The following is a 16,329-nucleotide window of genomic DNA, read 5'->3' as shown; positions in this document are numbered from 1 at the left end:
CTCACAAAGACTCACACACACAAACTCACTCACTCACAAAGACTCGCACACACAAACTCACTCACTCACAAAGACACTCATACACACATGCTCACAAAGACTCACTCACATGTACACATGCTCACAAAGACTCACTCACATGTACACATGCTCACAAAGACTCACTCACATGTACACATGCTCACAAAGACTCACTCACATCTACACACGCTCACAAAGACTCACTCACATGTACACATGCTCACAAAGACTCACTCACTCACATGTACACATGCTCACAAAGACTCACTCACTCACATGTACACATGCTCACAAAGACTCACTCACATGTACACATGCTCACAAAGACTCACTCACTCACATGTACACATGCTCACAAAGACTCACTCACTCACATGTACACATGCTCACAAAGACTCACTCACATGTACACATGCTCACAAAGACTCACTCACTCACATGTACACATGCTCACAAAGACTCACTCACATGTACACATGCTCACAAAGACTCACTCACTCACATGTACACATGCTCACAAAGACTCACTCACTCACTCACATGTACACACGCTCACAAACTCACTCACGTACACATGCTCACAAAGACTCACTCACTCACATGTACACACGCTCACAAAGACTCACACTCACATGTACACACGCTCACAAAGACTCACTCACTCACATGTACACACGCTCACAAACTCACTCACGTACACATGCTCACAAAGACTCACTCACTCACATGTACACACGCTCACAAAGACTCACTCACTCACATGTACACACGCTCACAAAGACTCACTCACTCACTCACACGTACACACGCTCACCAATTGCCAAGATGGCAGCACAGGAGTAGGCAGCATCCAGGCCCCTGTGCCCTGGACCTGTCCACGCTGCCTGCTTTTCATCTATTTTCTTTTCTTTTTGTCTCCTAGAACATAGAACAGTACAGCTCAGTACAAGCCCTTCGGCCCTCGATGTTGTGCCAGCCTTTTATCCTACTCTAAGATCAGACTAACTTACATACCCTTCATTGTACTGTCTTCCATGTGCCTATCCAAGAGTCACTTAAATGTCCCTAATATACCTCACTGTACTACCACTGCTGGCAGTGTATTCTAAGCATTCACCACTCTCTGAGTAAAGAACCTACATCTGACATCTCCCCTATCACACCCCTTGTGATAGACATTTCCACTATGGGGAAAGTCCCTGGCTATCATCTACTTTTTTCTTTTCTCGTTTTCTTGCGGAAGGCAATAGGAAGGTGCTTCATTGGTGTCCAAAGTGTGACGGTAGATGGTGAGCCTGGAGTGGGACTCTAACAGACGATGGTAAAGAGGTGGCTGGCTGAGAACAGGGAACCGGTGTTAGCTGCTGCATCGGCGGAGGTGATGGGAATGACTCCCTGAGAGCCCTGGTCTCTCAGCAGCCTCCCAGGGAGTACACCTCTGATAGCAGCAAAAACTTCAGACACAGAGCGTTCATCAAATATATCAGTTTATTTCTCAAAACGAAGAGAGATGAGGTCTGAGAGGAGAGAATGTGGAGGGTGTGGGGTGCGAGAGTGTAGGGAGAGTAGAGGAAGTGAGAGAATGTGGGAGGAGGGGGAAGAGATTATGAGGGATAGTATCTGAGGGGGGAGTGAGTATGGTAGAGGACAGAGTGTGGGGAGACTGGTGGAGGGAAGAGTGTTGGGGGTAAGAGATTATGAGCGGTGTAAGTATGTGAGGGCAGTGAGTGTTGGGGAGAGTATGGGAGTGTGAGACAGTGTGGAGGGAAAAGAGAATGTATGTGGAGAGAGAGAGTGGGGGGAAACAGAGTGTGTGGGGGGAGGGAGAGTGGGCGAGAGAGAGAGAAAGTGGGCTGGGAGAGACAGAGATGGGGGGAGGAGGGAGAGAGTGTTGGGGGAAAGAGTGTGGGGGTCGAGGGAGAGTGTATGGGCAGAGATTGAGTGGGTGGAGAGAGTAAGGGCGGAGAGTGTGGGTTGGGGTGGGTGGGTGCTTAGGGAGAAGAGAGGAGGGCAGAGAGAATGTGAGCAGTGACTATAATAACCTGGCCAAGGTGGGTTAAGGGTGTTTCCCAGGTTTGTAAATTATTCTCTGGAACTGACTGGGCTTCCTTCACCCAGACACTCGGAGAGCAACCAGATCCTGGGAGAGTTTCTCAATTAAGTCACCATGCCGAGTCTTCTTAATCCAGTCATCAGGGATCCCCCGAGAACCAACTGCTGCACCAATACAGGCTCCTGGTACACATTAAGACAGAGCACAATTACTACATACACACTGCCCACACTGTAATATACCCACTGCCCACACTGTAATATATCCCTGCCCACTATAGTATACCCACTACCACTGTAATATACCCACAGCCCACCCTGTAATATACTCACTACCCATGGTAATATACCCAGTCCCTGCCCTGTAATATACCCACTGCCCACTGTGATATGCACACTGCCCACTCTGTAATGTACCCACTGTGATATGCACACTGCCCACTCTGTAATGTACCCACTGCCCACTGTGATATGCACACTGCCCACTCTGTAATGTACCCACTGCCCACTGTGATATGCACACTGCCCACTCTGTAATGTACCCACTGCCCACTGTGATATGCACACTGCCCACTGTGATATGCACACTGCCCACTCTGTAATGTACCCACTGCCCACTGTGAGATAACTTGATCCCTCCCTTTTCCACAGCCTAACTTGCTGTCCTGTTCACCTGCTCTCCATCCTACCTGGGCCGTGCCTTACTCACCTACAAAACTGAGGCGACTGCAGTTACATCCTCCAGCTGTCATGGTTTGTCTCATGGTGTCTGAGTAATCGGACAGGTTTGGGCTCACCAGCAGACAGTGCAGGGAATTTAGCAAATTCCCTGGTAATGCTGCAGGGAACAGGGTGAAAAAAACAGAAATCATCAATGGGTTAATCGAGAGACCCAGGGCAACAGGACACAGAGGCAAATGTCACAGACACAGATCTGGGGCAGAGCTGCACAGTGTTCTATTCACAAAAACAATCTGATGAAGAATAACTTCAGGCATCTAAGTGACAGATTGCAAGTATACGGCTCCTAACTAAGCTACCTTTGTTTCAATAAATGTCTCCTGTTGTGTATTTGTGAAACTGCAATTAATGCGATCTATATGCTGTGATGTAAATTCTCTGATTTATGTTTATATATTAAATATTATTTATTGTAAACTTGGTTTTTGAATTAGTAAAATGTGAATAATCAGTGTGACTGAGGTTATTAATACAAGTAATACAAGTAATTCTGTAAACGTGGTGATTTTGTTTGAAACAGTTTCTGAGACATGGATTTCGAATGGATAGATTTTTGTGCGTCTCTAACAGTTTTTGTTTGCCTTCAATTATTTTGTGACCCAGTCGGGTAAACAGTGAGGCATTCAAGTCTGTTGGAGATTTCTGGCTTTATTTTAAGTTTAAGGGAACACCCATAGCTTTGAGGAGATTGTTTTTTCATTTTACCTCCAATGTTGTGTGCTTGTGCTTCTGATTTTGCCTAAATTGGAGACGGAGGGAGTTTCCCAATTGGAATGGCAGTGTGTCAGAACAATTCTGCCCAGAGATAATGTTTTGATTGATTGGTGTTTCATTTGGGACCAAAGGAGAATCAGACTGGACTTGAAACATAAATTTTCTTTCCCTCCCCACGGATGCTGTCAGGCCTGCTGAGTTTCTCCAGCATTCTCTGTCTTTGTAATAACAGAAAATCCCCAATAGTTAGCTCTTCTCCCTCACATTTCTTTTGTACGTTTTCCCCTCTGCAAATCTCCCATTGGAAGGAAAAGAGGGAAAACAATCTTCAGACGCAGAGGGAGGGTGAAGGAGTGAATCCACCATCTCATATCATCAGTTGAAAGTGAACCAAAAGGATACAGCTCCTCGATGTTGGTGATCAGACTGCTGTCGACAAATTGCTTTTACAACTCACTCTCAATATTTGTATTATCTTGTCTGTTTGCACATACGAATTTTAAGAAAGGGCTCATTTTTAAATTAGAGCTGCTGACACTAACACATAATTAATTGCACGTGGTGCTGCGGGAGGGTCAGAGATTGGGGAGTGGGTGAGAGAGAGAGAGAGAGAGAGAGAGAGAGAGAGACAGCATTAAGACCCGAGAAGGTAGGGATGGGAAAGGGAGGAGTTTGGGTTCCGTGAGAGAACCACAGGCAACATTGTGGGTTGGTGGAGAACTGGGAAGAGTGCAAAAGGGAGACAGAGGGCCTCTCCAGGCTCATGGGCTCTCCTTCCCTTCCCTCCTCACTCCAGGACTCTGTCCCCATCCTGATCAGAAGAGGTTTACCAGGATGCTTCGGGTGTGGAAGGTTAGAGTTATAAAGAAAAGCTGGATAGGTTGGGACTTAGGAGGTTGTGAGGCGACCCAATAGAAGTTTGTAAATAATGAAGGGTATAGATAGAGTTAATGGGAGGTGACCTTTTCCTAGGATGGGGGATTTCAAGACTAGGGAGCACATTTTTGACGTGAGAGGACAGAGACTTTAAAAAAGACATGATTAGATTACTTTACAGTGTGGAAACAGGCCCTTCGGCCCAACAAGTCCACACCGACCCGCCGAACAGTAACCCACCCAGACCCATTCCCCTACATTTACCCCTGCACCTAACACTATGGGCAATTTAGCATGGCCAATTCACCTGACCTGCACATTTTTGGACTGTGGGAGGAAACCGGAGCACCCGGAGGAAATCCACGCAGACACGGGGAGAATGTGCAAACTCCACACAGTCAGTCGTTTGAGGCGGGAATGGAACCTGGGTCTCTGGCGCTGTGAGGCAGCAGTGCTAACCACTGTGCCACCGTGCCGCCCAATGGGCAATTTATTTACAAAGAGTTCACATGTAAAATGAACTTACTGAGGAAGTGGTGGATTTAGGTACAGTTAGATTCTTTATAGTATGGAAACAGGCCATTCGGCCGAACAAGTCCACACTGATCCTCCAAAGAGTAACCCACCCAGACCCATTCCCCTACCCTATATTTACCCCTGACTAATACACCTATCACTATGGGCAATTTAACATGGCCAATTCACCTTAACCTGTACATCTTTGGACTGTGGGAGGAAACCAGAGCACCCGGAGGAAACCCATGCAGACACGGGGAGAATGTGCAAACTCCACACAGTCAGTCGAAGTGGGAATTGAACCCACACAGTTACAATGTTTAAAAGATATTTGGAGGGATGTAGGCCAGCAGCAGGCAGGTGAGACTAGTTTGGTTTGAGATTATGTTTGACATGGACTGGTTAGACCGAAGGGTCTGTTTCTGTGCTGTATGATTAAGACTCCCCACACTGCAGCCCAGTTCAAAATAACACATGCTTCCCTGCACACGCTCAGTAATGCACTTGTGCATGATATCACACATAAGTTTACGTTTCAACTTGAGTGCTTAGAACTATGCATTCCCTAATGAGTGCACACCCTTCCTGGATCCTCATGCTCTCTCCCTCACCCAGTACCCCCACCCGCCCCTCCCCCAAGGAACTCCGACTCTCCCCCACAGAGAGCTCATGCATTAGTGTCAGCAAATGCAGCCCTAATTTACTCATCATTGTCGATGTTAGCAAACAGTACCTTAATTTATAGATTGACAATTTAAATTGCCTATCGTTTGGCCATTGGCTAAGGGAAGCTCAGGGAGGTGGTGCCATAGTATCAATGCCACTGGGTTACTGGCTCTGGGGAGAAAGTGAGGTCGGCAGATGCTGGAGGTCAGAGACGAGAACATGGTGCTGGAAAAGCACAGCAGGTCAGGCAGCATCCCAGGAGCAGGAAAATTGATGTTTTGAGCATCAGCTCTTCATCAGGAATGTATGGGGGGGGGGCAAGGGGGCTGAGAGATAAATGGTGGGGCGCTGGGGGGAAGGTAGCTGGAATTACGATAGGTGGATGGAGGTGGGGGGTGATGGTGATAGGTCAGGGCGGAGAGTGGAGTGGATAGGTGGAAAGGAAGATGGACAGGTAGGACAGGTCAAGAGGGTGGTGCTGAGCTGGAAGGTTGGATCTGGGATAAGGCTAGGGGAGGGGAAATGAGCAAACTGATGAAATCGGCATTGATCCCGTGTGGTTGGAGGATCCCGAGGTGGAAGATGAGACGTTCTTCCTCCAGGGGTCGGGTGGTGAGGGAGCGGTGATAGAGGAGGCCCAGGACTTGCATGTCCTTGGCGGAGTGGGAAGGGGGAGTTAAAGTGTTCAGCCACAGGACGGTGGGGTTGTTTAGTGCATGTGTCCCGCTGAAATGTTCCGGAAGTTGGCGTCCTGTCTCTCTGATGAAGAGGAGACCATATTGGGAGCAACAGACACAGTAGATGATGTGTGGAAGTGCAGGAAAATCTCTGTCAGATGTGAAAAGATCCTTTGGGGCCTGGGACAGAGGTGAGGGGGGAGGTGTGGGTGCAGGTTTGCACTTCTTGTGGGAAGGTGCTGGGAGTGGAGGGCATGGACATAACAAGGGGGTTGTGGAGGGAATGGTCTCTGAGGAACACACATAGGGTTGGGGAGGTAAACAGATCTCTGGTGGTGGGGTCTGTTTGCAGATGGCGGAAATGGCGGTGGACGACGCATTGTATCCAGAAGTTGGTGGGGTGGAAGGGGAGGACCGGGGGATGGGGGGGGGGGGGTTCTGTCCCTGTTACATTGGGAGGGGTGGGTGTCGAGTGCAGAGGTGCGGGAAGTGGAGGAGATGCGCTGGAGGGCATCATCGACCACGTGGTAGGGGAAATTGTTATTGTTGAAGAATGAGGCAATCTGGGATGTTCTGGAGTGGAATTGATCCTCCTGGGAGCATATGCAGCAGAGGTGGAGGAATTGGGAATAAGGAATAGCATTTTTACAGGAGGTAGGGTAGGAAGAGGTGTAGTCCAGGTGCCCGTGAGAGTCAGTGGGTTTGAAGTAGATGTCTGGGTTGAGTCATTTGCCACAACTGGAGACAGAGAGGTCCAGGAAGCGGAGGGAGGTGTCCGAGATGATCCAGGTGAACTTAAGGTCAGGGTGCAAGGTGTCAGTGAAGTTGATGAACTGTTCAACCTTCTCGTGGGAGCATGAGGTGGTGCCATTACAGTCTTCGATGTAGCAGAGGAAGACGTGAGGGATGGTGCTGGTGTAGCTGCGGAAGATGGACTGTTCCACATACCCGACAAAGAGGCAGGCCCATGCAGGTGCCCATGGCTAACCCTCTGGTCTTGAGAAAGTGGGAAGATTTGAAGGAGAAATTGTTGAAGGTGAGGACCAGTTCAGCCAATCGAATGAATGTGTCAGTGGAAGGGTACTGGTTGGGTCAGCGGGAGAGGAAGAAACTGTTGGAGAAACTCAGCAGATCTGTCAGCATCTGTGGAGAGAGAAACAGAGTTAACATTTTGGGTCCGGTATGATTCTTCTTCAGAACTGAACAGGTTTGGAAAATGGTATGCTTTATACTTTTGATGGATTAGTTAGCTGTAAGAATAATAGAGTGGTTATGATAGGGGACTTTAACTTTCCACACACAGACCGAGACTGCCATACTGTGAAGGGTTTTGATGGAGAAAAATTTGTTAACTGTACACCAAGACAATTTTCTGATTCGGTATGTGGATGTACCTACGAGAGAAAGTGCAAAACATGACCTACTTTTGGGAAATAAGGCAGGGCAGGTGACTGAGGTGTCAGTGAGGGAGTGCTTTGGGGCCAGTGACCATTATCGTATTAGTTTTAAAATAGTGATGGAAAAGGATAGACTGGATCTAAAAGTTGAAGTTCTAAACTGGACAAAGGCCAATTTTGACGGTATTGGGCAAGAACATTCAAGTTGACTGGGGGAGGATGTTTGCAGGTAAAGGAACGGCTGGAAAATGGGAAGCTTTCAGAAATGAGATAACATCCTGTTAGGGTGAAAGGCAAGGCTAGTAGGTGCAGGGAATACTGGATGACAAGAGAAATTGAGGGTTTGATTAAGAAAAGGAAGGAAGCATGTGTCAGGTATAGACAGCAGAGGTCGAGTGAATCCTTAGAAGAGTATAAAGACAGTAGGAAAATACTTATAGAACATAGAACATTACAGCGCAGTACAGGCCCTTCAGCCCTCGATGTTGTGCTGACCTGTGGAACCAATCTGAAGCCCATCTAACCTGCAGTATTTCATTCTTGTCCATATGTTTATCTAATGGCCATTTAAATGCCCTTAAAGTTGGCGAGTCTACTACTGTTGCAGGCAGTGCATTCCACACCCTTACTACTCTCCGAGTAAAGAAACTACCTCTGACATCTGTCCTATATCTATCACCCCTTAATTTAAAGCTATGTCCCCTCATGCTAGCCATCACCATCCGAGGAAAAAGGCTCTCCCTGTCCACCCTATCTAACCCTCTGATTGTCTTATATGTCTCAGTTAAGTCACTTCTCAACCTCCTTCTCTCTAACAAAAACAGCCTCATGTCCCTCAGCCTTACCTTGTGAGACCTTCCCTCCATACCAGGCAACATCCTAGTAAATCTCCTTTAAGCCCTTTCCAAAGCTTCCACATGCTTCCTATAATGCGGTGACCAGAACGGTACGCAATACTCCAAGTGCGGCCGTACCAGAGTTTTTTCCGGTTGCAGCTGACCTCATGGTTCCGAAACTCAATCCCTCTGCCAATAAAAGCTAACACACTGTATGCCTTCTTAACAACCCTATCAACCTGGGTGGCAACGTTCAGGGATCTATGTACATGGACACCGAGATCTCTCTGCTCATCCACACTACCAAGAATCTTACCATTAGCCCAGTACTCTGCATTCCTATTACTCCTTCCAAAACAGGGAAGTGGGAAATCAGGAGGGCAAAAAGGGGACGTGTGATAGCTTTGGCAAATGGAGTTAAGGAGAATCCAAAGGGATTTTATAATTATGTTAAGGACAAAAGGGTAACTAGGGAGAGAATTGGGCCCCTCAAAGATCAGCAAGACTAACTATGTGTGGAACTGCAGGACATGGGGAGATACTAAATGAATATTTTGCATCAGTGCTTACTGAGGAGAATTTTATGGATGATATAGAACGTGGAGAAATAGGTAGCAACATCTTGAAAAATGTCCATATTACAGAGGAGGAAGTGCTGGATATCTGAAAACACAAAAATTGATAAATCCCTGGGACCTGATCAGGTGTACCCTAGAACTCTGTGGGAAGCTAGAGAAGTGAATGCTGGGTCTCTTGCTGAGATATTTGTATCATCGATAGTCACAGATGAGGTGCCGGAAGACTGGAGGTTGGCTAACATGGTGCCACTGTTTAAGCAGGGTGGTAAGGACAAGCCAGGGAACCTCAGGCCAGTGAGCCTGACGTCGGTGGTGGGTCAGTTGTTGGAGGGAATCCTGAGGGACAGGATGTACATGTATTTGGAAAGGCAAGGACTGATTAGGGATAGTCAACATGGCTTTGATTGTGGGAAATCACGTCTCACTGAACAGACTGAGTTTTTTGAAGAAGTAACAAAGAGGATTGATGAGTGCAGTGCAGTGGACGTGATCTATATGGACTTCAATAAGGCGTTCAACAAGGTTCCTCATGGTAGACTGGTTAGCAAGATTAGATCACATGGAATACAGGGAGAAGTAGCCATTTGGATACAGACTGACTCGAAGGTAGAAGACAGAGGGTGGTGGTGGTGGAAGGTTGGTTTTCAGACTGGAGGCCTGTGACCAGTGGTATGCCACAAAGATTGGTGCTGAGTCCACTACTTTTCAACATTTAGAACATAGAACATTTGGATGTGAACGTAGTAGGTATAGTTAGTAAGTTTGCAGATGCCACCAAAATTGGAGGTGGGGTAGACAGCGAAGAAGTTACCTCAGACTACAATGGGATCTTGATCAGATGGGCCAATGGGCTGAGGAGTAGCAGATGGAGTTTAATTTAGATAAATGTGAGGTGCTGCATTTTGGAAAGGCAAATCAGGGCAGGACTTATACACTAGGAGAAAGTGAGGCCTGCAGATGCTGGAGATCAGAGTTGAGAGTATGGTGCTGGAAAAGCACAGCAGGACAGGCAGCATCTGAGGTGGAGGAGAATTGACATTTTGGGCATAAGCCCTTCATCAAGAAGCCTTATACACTTATAAGTCAGGAGAACATATACGTTAATGGTAAGGTCCTGGGGAGTGTTGCTGAACAGAGAGAACTTGGAATGCAGGTTTATTGTTCCTTGAAAGTGTAGTTGCAGGTCGATAGGATAGTGAAGAAGGCGTTTGGTATGCTTTCATTTATTGGTCAGAGTATTGAGTATAAGAGTTGGGAGGTCATGTTGCGGCTGTATAGGGCAGTGGTTTGGCCATTTTTGGAATACTGTCTACAATTCGGGTCACCCTCCTATCGGAAGGATGTTATGGAACTTGAAAGGGTTCAGAAAAAGATTTACAACGGTGTTTCCAGGGTTGGAGGATTTGAGCTATAGGGACAGGTTGAACAGGCTGGGGCTGTTTTCCCTGGAGCGTCAGAGGCTGAGGGGTGACCTTATAGAGGTTTATAAAATCTTGAGGGGCGTGGATAGGGTAAATGGACAAGGTTTTTCTCCAGTGCGGGGGAAGTGCAAAACAAGACAGCATAGGTTTAGGGTGAGAGGGGAAAGATTTAAAAGGGGCCTGAGGTGCAGCTTTTTTTCTTACAGAGGGTGGTGCATGTGTGGAAAGAGCTGCTAAAGGAAGTGGTGGAGGCTGGTACAATTACAACATTTAAAAGACATCTGGATGGGTATATGAATCGGCAGGGTTTAGAGGGATATGGGCCAGGTGCTGGCAAATGGGACTGGATTAATTTAGGATATCTGGTCGGCATGGATGAATTGGACTGAAGGGTCTGTGTCTCTGCTGTAAAGCTCTCTGATTCTGAATAGAGCAGACGCAAGGCAGATAGACTGTGATGAGGTGCCGAAAGCAAATGGGTTGCTAATCATGGGTATAAATTAAGTTGTGGATGAGTGAAAGTGGGTCCTATATGGAGAGCAAAGGAAACATTGCACAAACAAGACAAGGGAGGTTCATCTGTAAAAACGGAGGACAAACATCATGTTTTCATCCTGACACGTCTGCCCTGGAGCTACTGCAATGGGCCAACAAATAATGTATTTCTAAGTGCTTTGCTATTTCATCCTTTATAATAGACTCTAACATTTTCCCAATATCAGATATTATGCTAACTGGCCGATAGTCACCTCTTTTTTTGTGTCCCTGTTTAGATAAATGTGTTACAATGGCAGTTTTCCAATCCTCTGAGACTTTTCCCCAGTCTAAGGATTGTCTGAGTGGCAGGAAGCAGAAGGTGATTGAAATAACTGCACAGAGCCAGGTATTCTGTCACCAAGTCACCCTTCATTTATATGTGCACAGCCAGCTCAGAGCCAGTCCCCAGAATGAGGAGGCTTTCTGAATTTCCTGTTTATATCTGTCAGCCAGGGCTCCCAATTGGCCCAAGTTAACATCCCCAGTCAAGGATCTCATTGTCAGTAAGATCCACCTGGCCCTCATTCCAATTGCTGCAGTGATGGGTGAGAGGCATTTTCTAACTGGAAGTCTGTGTCCACCGGGGTTCCGCAAGGGTCAGCATTGGGGTCCTTGCTGTTTATGGTTTATATAAATGATTTAAAGACTTCAATATAGGTGGCTTTCTTAGTAAGCTCACACACAACATAAAAATTAGGGTAGTAAAGAGAGAAGATTAGCCTTAGGTTATAGGATACAGACTGGTCAGATAGGCTGATCAGTGCCAATGGAAATCAATTTGGATTAGTGTGAGATGATGCACTTGGGCAGGCCCAACAAGGCAAGGGAATACATGATGGACAGTAGGACCCTGGGAAGCACCGAGGATCAGAAGGACCTTGATGTGTATGTACACCCGTCCCTTAAGGTATCAGGGCAGGTGGATAAAGTAGTTGAGAAAACATATGGGATACTGGCCTTTATTTATGCGACACAAGTTTAAGAGCAGGAGGTGATGCTGGAGCTGTATAATATGTTGGTCAGGCCACAGCTAGAGTATTGTGTGCAGTTCTGTAATCCACATTAAAAGAGGGATGGGATAGCCCTGAGGAGGATGCAGAGGAGATTCACCAGAATGTTGCCTGGGCTGGAGAGTTTCAGGGATCAAAAGAGAGTGGACAGACTGGTGTTGTTTCCCTTGTAGCAGAGGAGACTATGGGGGGGCATGACTGATATTTAAAAAATAATGAGTTCACAGGGATAAAGGGAGCAAAGGGTTGATGTGGGAGTAGGGTACTGAGCTGGATAATCAGCTACGATCACACTGAAGGGCTGAATGGCCTTTCCTGTTTCTAGTTTCTATGTTTCTATATTTAGCCCCATTAGTTTTCCTAATACTTTTTCTCTGGTAACAATTATGGTATATATTTCCTCTCTGTTTACCCCTCAATTATTTAGCAATTCTGGGATGCTTATTAGTGTTTTCTTCTGTGAAGACTAACATTTGCTGTTTATTGAAACATGTCCTAGTTCCCCATTATTATTTCCTCAGCCTTGTTCTCCAAGGGTCTTTCTCATTCCTTTTAGATCTTTAAAGAAGCTCTTGCCTGCATTGGCCAACCACCCAAATGGCATGAAAGACCAATGGGTAGATGTTGAAATGCCATCTAGCAGGTCAATTAATCTTTTATTGATCCTTACAGGAATTTTTTTCAGAGCCCTCTGTTTAAAGAACTGTGTGCTGTTATATTCATCACCATTGTTATGAAGTTGAAGGCATGTACAGTACCTTTAAGAGAGAGTGACTGCTGTTCTGAACTGAGAGATTACAAGCTCCTGTGTGTATGACCAGATGGCAGTCCCAGAGTGTACTGAAAAATTGAAAATATATAACATTTGGCTATGAAAAGGATACCTGCATTTTGGTTGCTGTTTTAACAACAATTCAAATTTAACCAATTCACTTAAATTGTGCCCCAGGATACTAAAACCCAATCGAGTTTGAATTTATTATTTTGCCAACATCGAACCAATGAGACAATTCGATGTTGGGGGGGGGGGGTGGTATAAAATGCCACATTTTCAAAATTGGTCAGAGAGCAACTGCCATTGAGAGAAAAACTCATGTAGAGCTAACATCTTGCTCTCAAAGAAATTAGAAACCCACTCTATCAAAGGGACCTTTTCATGTGAAACATACTTGCAGTATAATGAAAGAAGACAACCCAGGGAGATCCTTATCCAGAAGAGCGAAGACACAGAGGATGACAGCAGCTGTGGGGTTTTGAAATTAAGTGAATGTAATTTTAGTAAGTGTCTAATTGGAACAGCAATTGTTTAGAGTTGGAGGTAGGTAGTAAGCAGTTAAGAGAAAGGGGAGCTTAGAGTTGTGAATAGTTGTTGTTTAATGTTCACTTTTAGAGTTAAGAAATAAATTGATGTTATTTTCTTTAAATAGTGAAATTTGGGAGTTCTCTGTCACTCATACTTTAATAAATTACGAGGCAAGGTGAGCTTTTCTGGGTGTTTGATTTAATTAACAGAGGGGTTCACTGACGTGTTGTGACACCATCATGCTCACACAGTGTCAAACTTCTCTTGAAACAGCTCCTTGGCAAATTCCCCTCAGTTATCAGTCAGGAATTTCATTAATGCCTCAAGTCTAATTTCCTACTCATTTTTCTCCAGAATTGTGGAAAATCACTCTTTTATCCTTATTAAATATGATTGTAGAAAGGCTGAATTTAATCACTCAATCTATACAATGAAAATATTTTTATCCTTACCCCTTTATATTCATGGTGAGGACGCTGTTAAAGTCCTTTGCCAACGAAAGACTTAAATTAGCATGATGACATAGTTTATTCAGATTTCACAATTCTCACTAATCCCTTCTATTATTTCTTATATTTTACATCATCCACATATCGACCTTTTAACAGCAGTCTTAAAATTGGACACGTTGAGGAAACATGAAACAATTGGCTTTTCTTCTGTTGATCCCGATCACCTGAATCTATGAAAACTTGTCTGAGATTCTGACAAGGAACATCCGTCTACATCCCCATCCTTCACTTTAAAAGACATTCACTTTCATTGCTCAAGAAGACCAGCAGAGTACACTGTCTGGATTGTTAAAACCTACTAGAGTTCTTTGTTAGAACTCTTCCTGAAATACTAACTGCTCTTTTCAGAGCGAGACTTCACATTTACAGTTACACAATGTTAAGAACCATCTGGTTTCATTAGCTACAACGGTTTTCTGGTTGGAGGGTAAAGTGACATTCTGATTGAAAACCATGAACTCTGACATTTTCAGCACACTCCCCCATTTGGGTGAATGTCATACCGTGCCCCTCCCCAAACAACTCCTTCCTTACTCAGCCTCCTGCTGATCTGCCCACTCCCCCAGATCTGTCCACCTGGGTTCCCACCTCCTCCTCCTTTTTATTTCAAAAATACAAAAATATATATCCACATAAAAAGGACACTAAAGCCGTTTGGTCCTGAACAGTAGCATATGAAGAAAATAAGTAAATATTGGAGTTTGACTCTATCCAATTATCACACCAAAGGCATTGCTTCCTTGTGCAAGATTACATTTATATATAAGTGTGGCACTGGGAGATTCTGACAACTGAACAGACCCCCATTTAATTTCAGCAGGAAGACGTCAGACAGTGGTCCTGTTAACATCCCCCCCCGGGACGTACCACATGAGCTGCCGATTTGCTGCACCACCTCCCGGTGTGCCGTGGTGTGCTGTTGCAGAATCTCAGGTAACCTGCCGGCAATGACACTGAGCTCCAGCCGATTCTTCATCCGATCCAGAAACCCTTCCCTCGGGGGGTGCAGAATGAATTCCTCCAGAATGACAGCAGCTGTGGAGGGTCAGACAGGGGTTAGATCCATGTTGTGGGACTGGGGTGGGGGGTGGAGTGGAGGAGTCATACCTCCACTGGGAAACAGGGTCACATTCATATCTATGACCCCACCTTCTCCCTGTATCCCTTAATCCCATATTTGTCCATTTCACTTCCTTCCCACATTCCTGAATCAAATAGAAGAAAATCTGAATTTAGGAATTCAGTTTAAAGAATAAGTGAACAGTTTCAACACAACTGGCTGTGTACAATAGAGTGTCATTATTACTATTCATAGTCTTTGATTCTTTATTCAGTAAAATTCAGCTGATTTTAATGGTGGACATTGTGACTTTATTCTGTTAGTAAATCCACTGGTTTCATAGTTCCTAATAAAAAATTAAACCTATTACTGGTTTCAACTGAAAACGCAACATCACTTTCTGCTCATTTTCCTCATTTTGGGAAAAGTGAATATGAGGTTCAATCTCTGGATTAAGATATTGGAAAGTCTGAAATAAGCAGCACATTTGGGCCTGTGACTATTAGACAATAACAATCCAAGTTCCCCATTAATTTGGAAAAGCAGACATCTACAGTAAGTCCAAAGATGTGCAGGTTAGGTGAGTTGGCCACGCTAAATTACCCATAGTGTTAGGTACATTAGTCAGGGGTAAATGTAGGGGAATTGGTCTGGGTGGGTTGCGCTTCGGACAGTCGGTGTGGACTTGTTGGGCTGAAGGGCCTGTTTCCACTCTGTAGGGAATCTAATCTAATCTACATCAGTGTGGAGCTCCTGAAACTTGATGGCACCTGCCTTGATGCAAGAAACGTGACTGAAGAAGATAGGGCGAGCCCAGGACTGACACCTACCTGCGATGCTGCATTGTACTGCCAGATTGTCATCCTGTGTGACTCGGACTACCTCCTCCACGTACTGGGGGAGTTTGGGGTCTCCAGCGTACAGAGCAACTATTGGTGCAACCTTCGCCACACCATCCATCTGTCAAATACAGGAACACAGGAAGCATTGTTCTATATAACGGCTGGTCATCTACTTCAACACCATTTCCCATACTATCCCATAAAACCGTCTGATATAGGAGCAGGTGTAGGCCATTCAGCCCATCAGGTCTGCTCTACCATTCAATGAGATCACGGTTGACATGATAATCCTCAAGGATTAGAGTGGTGTTGGAAAAGCACAGCAGCTCAGGCAGCATCCAAGGAGCAGGAAAATCGACGTTTCAGGCAGGAGCCTTTCATCAGAAAGCAGGGAGATAATCCTCAACTCCACTTTTGTGTCTTTTTCTCATAACTCTTGATTCCCTACCGGTCTATCTCGACCTTGAATATACTTAATGACACAGCCCCGTCAGGCCACTGCAGTACATAGTTCCACATGTTCACAACATTCTGACAGAGAAATTCCTTCTCATCTCTGTCTTAATCCTG

At 45.4% G+C, this 16,329-nt stretch overlaps 1 protein-coding gene across 9 annotated transcripts in view; it reads right to left on the bottom strand.

Moving 5' to 3' along the window:
* Positions 1-1,491: 1,491 nt before the first annotated feature.
* selenoj (selenoprotein J) overlaps positions 1,492-16,329 on the bottom strand; it is a 42,786-nt gene continuing 27,948 nt past the window's right edge. For 6 of the 9 annotated variants that reach the window (XM_043692576.2, XM_043692575.2, XM_087988512.1 and 3 more), the window contains 4 exons: positions 15,748-15,877; positions 14,725-14,892; positions 2,783-2,911; positions 1,492-2,256 (listed from right to left, as the gene is read on the bottom strand). In XM_043692576.2, the coding sequence (XP_043548511.2) occupies positions 2,132-2,256; positions 2,783-2,911; positions 14,725-14,892; positions 15,748-15,877 (552 nt within the window). In that variant the 3' untranslated portion in view covers positions 1,492-2,131. Of the gene's footprint in view, positions 2,257-2,781; positions 2,912-7,211; positions 7,407-12,800; positions 12,883-14,724; positions 14,893-15,747; positions 15,878-16,329 lie in introns of those variants that run through there. The other 3 variants (XR_015757509.1, XM_087988510.1, XM_087988511.1) reach the window with 3 other exon arrangements.

Source organism: Chiloscyllium plagiosum, unplaced genomic scaffold, assembly GCF_037043375.1.
Source record: "Chiloscyllium plagiosum isolate Xiang-an unplaced genomic scaffold, Cpla_swu_hap1 HiC_scaffold_6, whole genome shotgun sequence".
Classification (NCBI taxonomy): domain Eukaryota; kingdom Metazoa; phylum Chordata; class Chondrichthyes; order Orectolobiformes; family Hemiscylliidae; genus Chiloscyllium; species Chiloscyllium plagiosum.
Note: the sequence above shows the minus strand (reverse complement) of the source record. Positions and strands in the feature narration are given on the sequence as shown.